Source organism: Chiloscyllium plagiosum, chromosome 29, assembly GCF_004010195.1.
Source record: "Chiloscyllium plagiosum isolate BGI_BamShark_2017 chromosome 29, ASM401019v2, whole genome shotgun sequence".
In the NCBI taxonomy this organism is placed as follows: Eukaryota; Metazoa; Chordata; class Chondrichthyes; order Orectolobiformes; family Hemiscylliidae; genus Chiloscyllium; species Chiloscyllium plagiosum.
Window position 1 is genome coordinate 37,458,460 of NC_057738.1, and position 14,640 is coordinate 37,473,099.

Here is a 14,640-nt window from a genome sequence, read left to right on the forward strand (position 1 = left end):
TTGTTACTTCTTCAAAAAACTCAATCAAGTTTGTGAGACATGATTTCCCACGCACAAAGCCATATTGACTATCCCTAATCAGTCCTTGCCTTTCCAAATACATGTACACCCTGTCCCTCAGGATTCCCTCCAACAACTTGCCCACCACCGACGTCAGGCTCACCGGTCTATAGTTCCCTGGCTTGTCTTTACCGTACTTATTAAACAGTGGCACCACATTAGCCAACCTCCAGTCTTCCAGCACCTCACCTGTGACTATTAATGATACAGGAATCTTAGCAAGAGGCCCAGCAATCACTTCTCTAGCTTCCCACAGAGTTCTAGTATACACCTGATCAGATCCTGGGGATTTATCCACCTTTACCCATTTCAAGACATCCAGCACTTCCTCCTCTGTAATATGGATATTTTGCAACATGTCACCATCTATTTCCCTCCAGTCTATATCTTTCATATCCTTTTCCACAGTAAATACTGAAACCAACATGGTCATTCTTTCATATGTAAATTGCCAAACTTTTTTAAAAGTTACATTCTCAAGTGAATTTTAACAATAGGTGCCAAGACAGCCCAGATAATGCATTGAAATTGTGAGGTGCCCTGTGTGAGACTGTCTGTGCCACAATGGTCGGGCTGATTCTAATCTAAAAAATAGAATTACAGAATCTTACATGGATTCATGCAGTTTTTGAGTAGGGTAACATGTAATTCTGCAAATTCAATTCACCCCACAAACTTATATGTGTATGTGTGCATGTGGATGTGTGTGTGGGAGTGTGTGTGTTATGAGTGTCTGTGAGAGACTGTGTGTATGTGTGTGAGTGTGAGTGTAAAGGAGTATAAGTCTGTGAGAGGGTGTGTGAGTAAGTGTGGGAATATACGTGTGAGCGTATGAGAGATGGTCTGCGTGAGTTTATGGGTCTATAAGAGAGTGTGTGTGTGTGTGTAATGCAATGGTGGTCACCTGCAGTGTGACATGAACCCAAGGTCCCGGTTGAGGCCATCCCCATGGATACCGAACTTGGCTATCAGCCTCTGCTCGGCCACTTTTCAGTGTTGCCTGTCCCAAAGTTCGTCTTGGAGGATAGTCACCCAAAGGTCCAAGGTCGAATGTCCCAGAAGGGTCAGTGTGGGTAGGGATGATGGGGGGTAGTGGGTTGTGGATGGGGGGATGGAGGGATAATGGGAATGGAGTGAGGTGGGGCTAATGGGGATGGGAAGGGTTGGTGTAGATGGGGATTGGCCATGAAGATGAGGGCAGTGGGATGAATTGGTGGTTACAGGTATGGGAAGGGTTGGTGCAGTTGGAAAGGGTCATGGGGGTTGGGAGGCGGAGAATGTATTGTGTAAATGAAAGGGTAGTATGTGGGTCTTAGGCATGCTGGCTCAGTGGTTAGCACTGCTGCCTCACATTCCTGAAGAAGGGCTTATGCCCGAAACGTTGATTCTCCTGCTCCTTTAATGCTGCCTGACCTGCTATGCTTTTCCAGCTACACATTCTTCAGCTCACAATGCTAGGGACCTGAGTTTGATTCCAGCTTCGAGTGACTGTGTGAAGTTTGCACATTCTCTTCGTGTCTGTGTGGGTTTCCTCCCACAGTCCAAAGATGTGCAGAGTAGGGTGAATTGGCCATGCTAACTTGCCCATAGTGTTCAGGAATGTGGTGGTTGGGTGCATTAGTCAGGGGTAAATGTAGAGTTGTAGAGGAATGGATCTGGGTGGGTTACTCTTTGAAGGATTGGTGTGGGCTTGTTGGGCCAAAGGGCCTGTGTCCATACTATAGAGATTCTATAATTCTATGAAGATAAATAATAATTGTTTGCATCTTAAATGTACATGGAGTGTGAGGGGAAAGGTTAAATCTGCGGATAACTGGGAGGAACTGAGTACATGGTGTTGTGTATATAGGGTAGCAGTGGGACAGAGAATATGAGGGGTAGGTGATGGTGTGGAGGAAGGAGGAGCAGATGGGAGAAGTGGGCTGGGGCTATGTTCAGAGTCACAGAGGCACCTCCCTACAAGTTGGCCAGAGATGCAGTCCTGCTCAATGAACAATTCTAATCCCACTACTTCTTCAACTGCTGTGGTGATGAAAAAACATGCTTGAAATCACAGCAGGCCAAGTCTAGATAACTTCAGGGCCCTGTAATGATTTTGTGTGAAGACAGTTAAGGATTCAATTTCATACATGCAGTGCCCAACACCCAGGCATACTTTTTTGGTCTCTCTGAAATCCAAACCATAGAGGCTTGTGGGTAGATGACCAACAACATAATCTGAAAGCAATTATGGTGGTTACAATTTCCTGCAGCTCAGTATTGGGAAGACCAACACTGTAGACTTTGACCTGTGTTTTCAAACTCTGCCACAATTCTAAAACAGCCTATCTTCCCCTGATACTTCAGAAAAATCCCAGGTTGGGACTCAGTTCACTAAGTGTTCACATGGGTTAAACAGAATCAATAGCAGTTCTTTCCCCAAAAACTTCCTCCTGAAAATACTAGAATGTGATTGTCCAGTTGTTAGGACTGCAGTTTGGATGTGTTGGCCATGGCAGTGCATGCTGTTGAATTCACTTCTATCACTGGGTATGTACACAATTTGTAAAGTCCGTACTGTAAACAAAATATGTACTAGCTGTCAAGCATGACATTCCATTTATTCTTTGAGCAAAACTACACAGTCCACTTCCATTCTGTGATGCTTGCACTTTGTTCATTTGCTTAAAGGATTGAGAAGTTTCCATTTGACAGATTTTCACAGATGAAGATACTGTGAAATTCTTGGAATTTCTTCTTGAAAGTACATTATTGCAATTGCCTTGCACTTATGCCAATATTTAGGTAATAATAACCATATCATCTGTTGTTTGCTGTAAGGTTGCAATGGTTTTAATTCTGAATGTCAACTCTGATGTTTAGTGAATGATATTCTAATTTCTGACCAACCTCAGATTTTACTGTATTGCAGTTGCACATATTGCTTCGAGTTGGCTGTGGTGGGATGGCATTCCTGTTTAATGCTCTGATGTGGATATTTTTTGCCAAAGCACTACGATATTCGTCTTCAGCACAGGCATCTGTGACCACCATTGCTTCAAACTTTCTCTCCACAGTAAGTATGATTGGTTGCTTCATTATAGCATCTTGTGTTTTTAAATGTTTTGCCTGTATAGAACAGTTGACTAAATACCCCAAAGAAATTGATACTTACCAATTTAGAGCTCTGGCTGACTATTGTATTTACAGTCTCTCCAAGATGCTCAGAGGTGCAGTGGAAGGGTGCATTTACATGTGTATTTTCAGAAGCCCAGGTCTTCCTTTCTCTCTGGTGTTGGGCAAGTCTCCATTCTGGATCCAGGCTGCTCCTACAGTAAAACAGCAGCTAAGTGAAGTAAAACTGCTGCACTTTTGATATACCTGATATCTTCATCTGTGGAATGATTTTTGAGAACTAATAAGTCAATGGTTTATACTATTGGTAAACCATTACCTCCTATTGAAGAAACCCATGCACATTTTATAATTGTAAAGCAACAGAAAATAATTCAAACCTGGAAATATTGTACATGCAATTAAACAAAAATGGCAATTTAAAAACTGTTGAATATAATCCATTCCACGGAAATCAACACCTGGATAGAGTCATAGAGATGTACAGCATGGAAACAGACCCTTCGGTCCAACCCGTCCATGCCGACCACATATCCCAGCCCAATCTAGTCCCACTTGCCAGCACCCGGTCCATATCCCTCCAAACCCTTCCTATTCATATACCCATCCAAATGCCTTTTGAATGTTGCAATTGTACCAGCCTCCACCAATTCCTCTGGCAGCTCATTCCATACACTTCCACCCTTTGTGTGAAAAAGTTGCCCCTTAGGTCTCTTTTATATCTTTCCCCTCTGACCCTAAATCCTCTAGTTCTGGACTCCCCAACTCCAGGGAAAAGACTTTGTCTGTTTATCCTATTCATGCCCCTCATAACTCCGATAACAGCCTGATACAATTCTTAGTTATGGTGAGATGAATTGTAGAATCAGACAGCATGGTCATTTTGACTGACCATCACACTGCAGCTACCCTACTTTACTTGAATGATATGGAGAGATTCTCACTAAGGAGCAGCGAGTTCCCAAATGGTGCTCTTTATTACTTTTTAAGTGGCTTATTAACAGTCCAACTTGCCATGAGTTGGATCTCTTATATTTGTGACACAACCTAGCTGTTAGATAAACGCAGCATTGAAACCAGGGCAGATTCTTGATGCATCCAACTTGCCACCTGCTTCAAAAGAACTTCCACTTGGACTCCAGGCAACAACAGCTTGGACCACATGCACTATTTGCATCTGACATGCCAGCTTCAATGAGCCCTCAAGGCAAATCTGACTCACTTGCATAGCATTTCTGCACTTCAGCTCTTCACTTCAGGCTGCATAGGCAACTATCATTGTACTGTTGCGGCAAAATCATTGTGCTCAGGGACGTGCCAGGTTGCATCTCTTGGTTCTCTATATGCTGTTAATTTTCACACAAAGCATCCTGTCTTATCTTTTTTCATCCTTGCCCTCCTCAGTCAAAAATACCTGACTCTCATTGCAACTGGATTGTGCCCTATTTAAAAGAGGCACAAAGCCCAGAAGACTACTGCTGTTTGCATTCATTCAGGAAAGTGCAGTCTCTGCCCGGGGCAGTTAATTAGGACCTCATCAGGCATGACCAGTCACACGATGGGCTGCATATCACCCGTCTTCACTCTTCTGGCCCTCTTACGGATTGTTTCTCTCCAAGAATGAGACACATTCTGGTGTCTTGAGGGAGTGCAGAGAGGTTTTACCAGGCTGATTCCAGGGATGGCAGAACTAACACATAAAGAGTCACTAGGTTGGAATTGTTTTTGTTGGAGTTCAGATGAATGAGAGAGGATCTCAAAGATACTTAAATTTTGAACAGGACTAGACAGGGTAGATGCACGGAGGATGTTCGTGATGGTGGGTGTGTCCATAACCAGGGGGCCACAGTCTGAAGATTGAGGTACACCATTTAGGACTGAGATGAGGAGATATTTCTTCACCTAAGGAATGGTGAGCCTGTGAAATTCATTACCACAGGAAGTAGTTGATGCCAAAACATTGAATGTATTCAAGAGGTGGCAAGATATAACACTTCGGGCGAATGGGATCAAAGGTAATGGGGAGAAAGCAGGATTAGGCTATTGAGTAGGGCAATCAGCCATAATAATGATGAATGGCACAGCAGGCTTGAAGGGCCAATTGACTGCCTCCTATCTGCTATGTTTCCATGTAATATGGAAGATGAAAGTGGGCTGCACACCTATGACTATTGATGCAGAAGGGAAAATTCCTGAGCAAGTGAGTGGGCAGTGCAGAGTTAGTGTCACGGTTTTGGCTGGGTGAATGGGAAAGATGTTGCATGCATTAGAGAGTGGTGGATCATCAGCTTTTGATGGAGCCAAGTGCAGTAGTGTGAGATATTTGAGTGTTACCTGGATGTTAACCTTCTCCCTGCAGGTCTGGGCATTCCTCTAGAAGGTTGAGATTGTTTGTTTCAAAGGTGGTGACTTTGGATTGGGCTGGCATGGTCTGATGTGGCCTCTGCTGGCCTTAGGCAGGTGATCATCTTACTCATGCACTACCCCATTCAGCGGAGTCTCCATAGGCAAGGATTTCACAGTCAATCAAGTCCTGGGTCTGGAGCCACACAAGGCAGCTCCAGACTGCAGGTGCATAGTAGCCTTCTAAAATGGTGCTGCTGCCAGGAATAATCATTACTTTCAGGATCTCCATTGAGTTGCTCTGAGGCTAACATGTAAGATGGAGTTGCACGACACTGATTTTTTTTTGCCACAAGGGTTCAAATGGCAATTAAAATGGCAAACTTGGGAAGAAACCGTGAGGAAACTCACTTGGCCTAGCAGTGACCATCACTCCAAACTGTACAAGGCTCACAATGAGCAAAGCAAAAAAGTAAGATTCCACCATTTGTCCTCCTAATGTACTAAATGATCTCCAACTTCCTATTCCTCTTCAAAATCATTAAGCATGTGGGATTTGTTGTCTACAAAATTGCTGTCAATCTATTATATTTATAATTCTGTCTTTTTCTTATTACCAATAGTTTTGTTTATTTGATTACCCTTCCCTTTTGATTTTGTGGAAGAAGCTTTTGTTTGTATTCTTGTCTCTATCATTGTGTGTTAATTTATTCCCAGGACTGCAGTAACACTGCTCATTAGGGAAAACTGCATGGTTTGACTTTCCCATGTGCTATTAAGATGAATCAACATTTTGCGTTTTTTTTTCATTTTGTACCTTTTTGAAATCTGGTCATGGAGCATAGTTCTTGCTTTGAAATAAGCACTTTTAGCCTGAGAAAACATCAAGGGAAATCACAAAGGTGCTGTCTAGAGAGATGAATGCTGTGCCAAGAAATAAAATATTGAAAGGTGAACAAAAATGAGCCTTCAGGAGCATTCTGAGAAGCAGTGAAGCTATTTAAATACAAGAATCAAAATTTTTAATTTGAACAATGTAGGCTAATGAGGGCAAGAGTGATTGCTGAATAAGATGTGATTTGAAACATCTGTAAGAAATAATATGTATGAACATCATGGATTGGGCCTTTTGGCTCCTATAGCCTGTACCATGGCTGATTTGATTGAGGCTTTAACTCCACATTCTTGCTTACCCCAATAATGTTTAATTCCCTTGTTAGTCAAGAATCTCTGTGCCTATGCCTTTTAAAGTATTCGATGACCCTCACCACCATTGCTTTTTGAGGAATGGAGTTCCAGAGACTTAAAATCCTCAGAACTTCTCATCTGTCGTTAAATGAGAGATACTTTATTTTTAAACTGGTCCCTAGTTTTAGTCTGTCCTACAGGGGTAACATCCTTTCGGCATGCAGCTTAGGTTCCTCAGAAGCTTAGTATACAAACCTAAGTTAGAAATTAAATGGCTTAAAATTCATTGATGGAGGGTAGTCAAAGCATTGGAATAGTAAAGTTTGGAACTGCCAAGATGTGGAAGGGGAGGTGCTCTGGTGTAAACAGCAGGTTGCTGAGGTAGAGTAGGTAATATTGTTGAGATGCAAGTAGCAAGTGGGGCTTTGTGATGGGTTATTGAGTTTTATGTTCAGCTGAATGTTGAATATAATGCTTAATGTAAAATTTAACTCTGGTAAACTTTGGCCTATTCTAGACTGACCAGGGATCTGAAAATTTTGTTAGCATACATATAAAATTAGGTCCCATTACTTCAGACTATATTATCAAGAGACATGGTAAGAAGGGACCAAGGCTAGGAAATAATGGTTCGCAAGCCAGAAGAGAAGCCATAACTGGAGATGCTGGTGTTGCAGTTGGATATGAGTGTAGATCCAAGTGAAGGTGGTCTTATTGTATTGGCCAACTGTGAAGAACTTTGGTGAAGGCAGTAGTTGTCTAAGGTTGCAGAATATTTGTGTATTGCATTATTCAGATGGTATTTGTGACTTTAGGCTCTTTTTTGGCTTGATTTGAAATTAATAAACCAAGAAAGATAGGTGTAGAATTGAGGGTGACAACATTTTAAAGATAAGAGATTGGGCATTGTTTGTTGGCCAGCGTTTGATTATCCTGGTTTCCTTTTGATAAGGTGGTGGTGAGCTGCCGCCTTGAATGCTGTTGTCTGTTTGCTGTAAGTAAACCAATTAATGCAGTTAGTGAATTCCAGGACTTGGACCCTGCCACACTTAAGAAATGGAAATATATTTCCAAGTCAGGATGGTGAGTGGCTTGGAGGGGAACATTCAGGTTCCCATGGATATGTTGCCTTTGCCCTTCCAGTTGGTTGGTAGTCATGTGTTTAGAAGATGCTGCCTACAAAGCCATTGCGAATTTCTGCAATATATTTTGTATATTATGCACATTGTTGCTACTGAGCATCAATGATGTATTTACCTTGTCAGCTTTTACCAGCGCAAGAAAGCATCAGAAGGTCTACGGCAATGGTGGGGAACCTTTTTACATTGTACGGTCACATTTTATTTAACTGAGATCCCATTAGGCCTCATGATGAGAATTTAACACATACAAAATGTCATTTTTGTGTGTCTGTGTGTGTATATATATATTCAAAGACTCGTTTGTTTGACAAAGTTGACAATAGAACTAATAAGCGAAAAACTTAGACAAGGAAGCATTTAAAGACTTTTGTCATTCCTTATTGCAAGATAGGAATCAGATGTTTTGTTCCAACACCGTTGACCTTGCTTTAGTTGATCCTTCAGGTGAATATCCATCCTGAGATCTCAAACAAGCTTTAATTTGTCACATATAAAAATGTTGATTCACAGCAGGTTGTGCCAAAACACAACTGCATTCGACATGGATGTGGATATTCCATATTTCAATAGGATCCTTCTTAGCATCGAATAGAGACTTCAAAATATTATCTTCTAGAGGTGAATCAATTCCATCTGTAAGTCATTTGCTTTGAAGGCATCAACCAGGTGTGGTAGAAAAGCTAGTTTGTGTGAGATCCTGTTTGTCAAAATCTGCAAATCTTTCATTGTTCTTCAATCAGGGAGTCTAGAACAGCTGTGTATTCTTTCGCATCGCATTTCCTTAATGATTTGCTTGTATCATGTTTGTTAATTACCTTTGCCAGTTAAGTGTTCAGCTGAAAGTTCCAATCGAGTAAGGAGAGTTTTGAAAAAGCCAAATCATATATAGATTTAGTTTTACCATGCAAAAAAAAATTCAGTTCATTTTGCTTTGCATTTTTGTGATGTCAGCATTTGCACAGAAATCCTCTTTTTCAAAATTCACATGGTTCATTTGGTTCCTCAAAAAATCTTGTGATTTGTTTTTGCAAAAATAAGTTTTACAAGTATTTGTCCTTGTGACAACCAGCGCACTTTAAAATGGTATGGCAGATCCACACTGAAGGTTTCATCATCAAGCTGAAGCATGTTGCAAAATTGCTGTGATACATTTGTTTGAATGAAGTTTACAATACCTATAATTTTCTTTTAATGTGTCACTTAACAGTAGATTTGGCACAGACGTTCTGTTGATGCAAAAGACAATGACAGGAAATCAAAGTATCTGGACTGGCAATTCCTGTTTGTAGTAATGCAACAAATTCTTCATGTTTTCCCCTTATGGAAGGTGCACTCTCTGTGCATGTATTTGCTAAATTACATAAATTCAGTTTTCCTTCACGGCATTTTTTCGAAGATAGATAGATACTGGAATTGACATCTTGCATGTCCTCGCCGTAAAGGTACCCAAAGCCAGTAATTCCTTGTGGTAATGCAAATTCGCAGTTATGACACCAATTTAAAAAACACCTTCACTGAGTCACGAATGTCAGTGGATTCATCCAAGACAATCGAATAATAAATGTCTCCACTTTAGCAAAATGTATAAAGTTGTTCTGTTACACTGAAGTCTAATTCATGTTGCCGATCGGTTGTGATTCTTCTTGAAACAGTAGTCGTTTGTATTTATGAACTTTATCTGAATCTAAACATCCTACAACTTCAACAATACATTGTTTTATGATTTCCACATTGCTAAATGGCTCGCATCTTCTTCCAAGAATATATGCTATTTTATAAGTTGCATCAGTGATGTCAGTCCGTTGTCCTGATATCATTTTAAATACCTGCTGCTGCTTTTGATCTTTTTTTGACTTGGAGGTGCCAATGTTGGACTGGGGTGGACAAAGTTTAAAAATCACAACACCAGGTTATAGTCTATTTGGAATCATTGGCTCTCGGAGCGCCGCTCCTTCTTCAGGTGGTTGCATTATATTTCTTCACTGTTGCAATTATGGCATCGCAGAGCAAATGTGTCATTTTATCTTTCACAGCAACTATGTAATACTGATATTCCCATTCTTCATTTGAATACTCTGTTCTTTTCCTTTTTTTTTCAAATGTTCCTTTCTTAGTTTTTGATATAACTGGGTTACCAGTCAAAATTTTAAAAATGGTACACTTATATGAGATATGGATTTAGTATTTGCGAACAAATAGGCAGAAGGCCACAACTAGTTCCCCAAAAGGCCGCATGCAATCTTGAGGGTCTGGGTTCTTCACCCTGGTCCACAATTTAGTGGACACAGGGTTATGAAAAGGGTGATGAATCTATTAGACAGTTGCAACATTTTAAAAGAATTATTTGGATAAGTATATGAAGAAGAAAGGTTTGGAGGGATATGGATTAGTAGCAGGCAGGTGGGGCTAGCTTAGTTTGGAACTGTGTTCAGCGTGGATTGATTTGGACTAAGGGTTTGTTTCAGTTCTGTATGTAGAGGGGATGGAGGCATGACTCTTCCTGTTTAATCTAGTCATTTTGGAAATCATTAATTTGAAACTCCTGAGTAATGCGAATCGTATCTTTGTAGGCCTTTGAATTTCTAGAAGCCTTTTCTGGCTACTATTCAAACTTGACTGCTCGGATTACTTTCCTTTCTCCAAAGCACTGAGTATTTCATAAGTAACTTGCCATAGATTTCATGTCTTTCTATGTTCCAATATAAAAAGTGACAATGGCTTATTTATTTCAGGCTTTTCTTGGAAAATTGTTCTTTGGAGAAGTTCATGCAATGTTATGGTGGATTGGGGTCACAATAACTTTATGTGGATTGCTGCTGCTTCACACAGTTAAGGAAACGAAGGACCAAAATGATGCATACAAGAAAGAGGAATAAACTGTATTTGGGAAATGACTCACATCAATGAAATAACTGGAAAATAAATGAACTGAAACTGTTGAGAGCATGGCAGAAGTTACCATTAGCTTTCTGTGTAATCTATGGTTACCTGACAACCTTCAAGATATGTTTCCCTCCATTTGGTAATCAAGAGGAATGTAAGGGTCAAATAAGACAGACAACCTTGTCCTTTTTTCAATTACTAAAAGAGGTGCTGCTGAATGTCTCCAGAAAGAATGAATTTTTCACATCAGCCCTACCCTTTCTCTACTTAACCCATTTTAATTTCTCAAGTTATGAAGCAAACTGGGCTATCTATCCATCTCCACACAACACTCAGCCCTGGATGCTAATGCCAGCAGGTGAGTTTTCTTTTGGATACAACAGTTTAGGAACCATTGTGTCCCAGAGTTAGCACTTGTTTGTCTGCTGAATGTGCATAATATCAGACCAATTCCTAACTTTGAGTTTGTTTTTAAGCAGCTAAAATGTAGGCATTCCAATACTTGAAACCACTTCTTCTAAAGGATTAAACAAATCTACTGCAAATGTTTGCTGTTCAGGGTTTCACAAAAAATTGTTGGTACTGAAGGTATTTTGAAAAATAAGATAATGACAAAATTAGAATAAGGACTTTACAAGTAGATACCTAGACTTTCCAAAGGGTCTTCATGTTCCTACCGTAACAAAGGCTGGTGATTGGTCGAAACCCTATAGGCTATCCTTGATGCACATTTATACAGTTTCACCACAACATCTGTTAGTCATACAGCAGGAGATTGAGGACTCTCAATGCTTGGAATAATAATGTAAGTGTAAATCACTACCAAATTTGAGGCTTCCAGTTCCACTGTCAGAATTGTACTTCTATAATTTCAGGTGAGTTACCTTTTTCTAGATGAACAAATTGTATTTTTTCTGTGAAAGATGAAAATCAGAAGTCTAATGCATAAATAAAATGAGGGCAAGTGTCAATCTTTTTTTTGTTTCCTTTTATTTGCCCATAATTTTTGTAGACACAACCTGAGTCAATTTTAACCCAGAAGCAAGTTTTTGTATATTAAAAGGTTATTTAATTTCATTCATCCTAGCCCCAGAGGTTAATAAAAATGTGATGTCTAACTCTTGCAACTTTCCTTCACAGTAGAAACAGGAGATGGAACCGTAATTATAAGAATGGAGCTTAATTCTCTCTGTTTTGGTGAAGAGCTAATGTTTCTCAGTTGCTTTGATTGAAGTAAAAATCTTTGTAGAACAAAACTTACAGCTATGATTCTTAATTGATCTGCTCAGAATAATTTCTGTGGAGAACTTGATGAAATAGGTTAAAGTAAACAAAGGAAGAAAAGTATTTCTTTCAAAATATTAATTATGCTTGGATGTTTATCTGATGCAGGGGATGTTTGTCTGGAAATCATTCTGAATTTATAGCTTTTAGCACAGAACTATATGACCTTGTAATGATTGCTGGGTCATGACCTAAATAAGACAGTGATTATTTAATCGACAGTCTGAATTTTTCTCCCAACTGAGGTCTTGATCAACAATAAAACATTTTGTGTATGAAAAGAAAAATGAAGCCCTGATCTACATTAAATCAAAGGTTAACTTTGCCTTCTCAAGAAATAAAACTACTTAATCCACAAAAATGTGTTCATCTGTGGAGGCCATCTTACATTTTAAAAGTTACTAAAAAGTTAACTTTAATTTATGGCTCTAAGGATTCATTGTTCCATGCAGGTAATGGTATAACAGAAGCTTCAAGAGCACAGAAGAAAAACACATCTAAAATGGCAATGTGAGACAATGGGACAGCAACAAGAAATCTCATTGTAAAAAGGATGAAAGTTTCTGTTAATCCTGCATTAGGAAATTGTTTTTTGGTCTTGTTAAACAAATTTAGATCTTAATTTAGTTAAATATTTAAGATTAATGAGACTAGCCCACATCCCATGAATGACTTTTTTTTAAAAGAAGCAAGTTTTCTGCATTTACCCTGACCAGTCCTGTAAGAATCTTTGTATGTTACAATAAGGTCAGCTGTCATCTCCACTCCACTGAGTACAAGCCCAACCTGTTCAACCTTTCCTTGTAAGACAGACCCTTTATGCTTGGTATCAGCCCATTGAACTTTCTCTGGACTGCCTGTAATGCCAGTAATCGTTGATAAGGGGCCAAAACTGTTCAGTGCTCTTACTGTGGCCTTGTATAGTTTCAGCAAGACTTCCTTATTTATATACTCCATTCCCTTTTTAAAAAAGGCCAATATTCTCTATTGCTTGCTGAACTTATCTGCTATCCTTGTGATTTCATGAGAATTCCCAAATACTGTTCTGCAGTCTTTCTCCATTAAATACTATTCGGCTCATCATTAAATCTTCCTGCGCAAGTGCATAATCTCAAACTTTTCGCATTCCATCTGGTATGTTTTTGCCCACTTGCTTAACCTGTGTATTCTCTGCAAACTTTGCTATCTTCACCACTTACCTTTTCCACTTTTTTTTTTGTGTGGAATCAGCAAATCTGGCTACAGTATGTTCACTTCCCTCACCCAGTCATTATAATGTAGAGTCATAGAGATGTACAGCATGGAAACAGACCCTTCGGTTCAACCCATCCGTGCCAACCAGATATCCCAACCCAATCTAGTCCCACCTGCCAGCACCCGGCCCATATCCCTCAATTCTTCCTATTCATATACCCATCCAGATGCCTTTTAAATGTTGCAATTGTACCAGCCTCCACCACTTCCTCTGGCAGCTCATTGCATACACGTACCACCCTCTGTGTGAAACAGTTGTCCCTTAGGTTCCTTTTATATCTTTCCCCCCTCACCCTAAACCTATGCCGTCTATTGTAAATAATTGTGGACCCATCACTGATCCTTGTGGCACTCCACTAGTTACATCCTGAAAAATTCCCTTCACCCTAATTTTCTATCTTCAATTGTTTAACCAATCCTTTATACTAATATAGTGCTCTTAAGCAGCCTAATGTATGGTACCTTAACAAAGACCTTCTCAATCAGATTGTAAGTCTACTGCTTCCCTTTTTATCTATCTTGCATGTTATCTCAGATCTTCTAAATTTGTCGTACGTGATTTGCCCTTCTTACTTAGTGTCAGCATTGTTTAATCAAACTACACTAATTGCTAAATTGTACACATTCAATGTGATTCACTTTATTTTTAAACAGATTCTCATTTGACTTTTTTTACTTTCCTAAGGAATGAGAAGTTTGATCTGAAATGTGTACAGTTTTTGTGCCAACATGCAACTAAGATCTCCTTATACTGTTTGTCTGCTTCTGCTTTCATTCTCCCTGTTTATCAAACTTAATCTGTCAGACCTTGAACCGGCCTGCTGAAAACTCTAAGCTAGCTTCTTTCTTACCACACTACTAAAATGACCAGTCAAAAACTTGAAGACTGTGAAATAATTGCCCATATCATCCTCCTCTGATCTGCTTCCTTCATTGTCAAGACTGATGAGACTGCCCTAATTTAATTTCATTCTTATCTGCTGCTTTCCCACCCCAGTGTTGTTTTATCTCTCGATGTCATAGAGTAACACCGCATGGAAACAGACCCTTCAGCCCAATGACCACCATACTGACCACAATGCCCACTCAGCTAGTTCAGTATATCTGAGAGATGTTAATGGCATCCTTATAGCATGTGACTTGAGGGTATAACAATCAGTAGCCTATCTGATCACTTAAAGCATGACATGTTAGTAGAACCAAATGCTTTATGCAAATGTTAACCTCGCCACCAGTGTGCCTGTGAGTGTGATATTTGTACATAAATCTCTCAACAACAACAGGTTTATTTGGAAGTATTACTTTTGGAGCGCTACTGCTTCATCAAGTATCTGTGGAGCAGGATCATAAGACACCGAGTTTATAGCAAAAG

At 39.7% G+C, this 14,640-nt stretch overlaps 1 protein-coding gene across 2 annotated transcripts in view; it reads left to right on the plus strand.

Annotated features, from left to right (window-relative positions):
* Positions 1-11,701, plus strand: part of tmem42a (transmembrane protein 42a) — a 14,339-nt gene extending 2,638 nt beyond the window's left edge. Inside the window, exons 2-3 of one of the 2 annotated variants that reach the window (XM_043719568.1) lie at positions 2,972-3,115; positions 3,250-3,600. In XM_043719568.1, the coding sequence (XP_043575503.1) occupies positions 2,972-3,115; positions 3,250-3,393 (288 nt within the window). In that variant the 3' untranslated portion in view covers positions 3,394-3,600. Of the gene's footprint in view, positions 1-2,971; positions 3,116-3,249; positions 3,601-10,579 lie in introns of those variants that run through there. The other variant, XM_043719566.1, reaches the window with a different exon arrangement.
* The last annotated feature ends 2,939 nt before the right edge of the window (positions 11,702-14,640 follow it).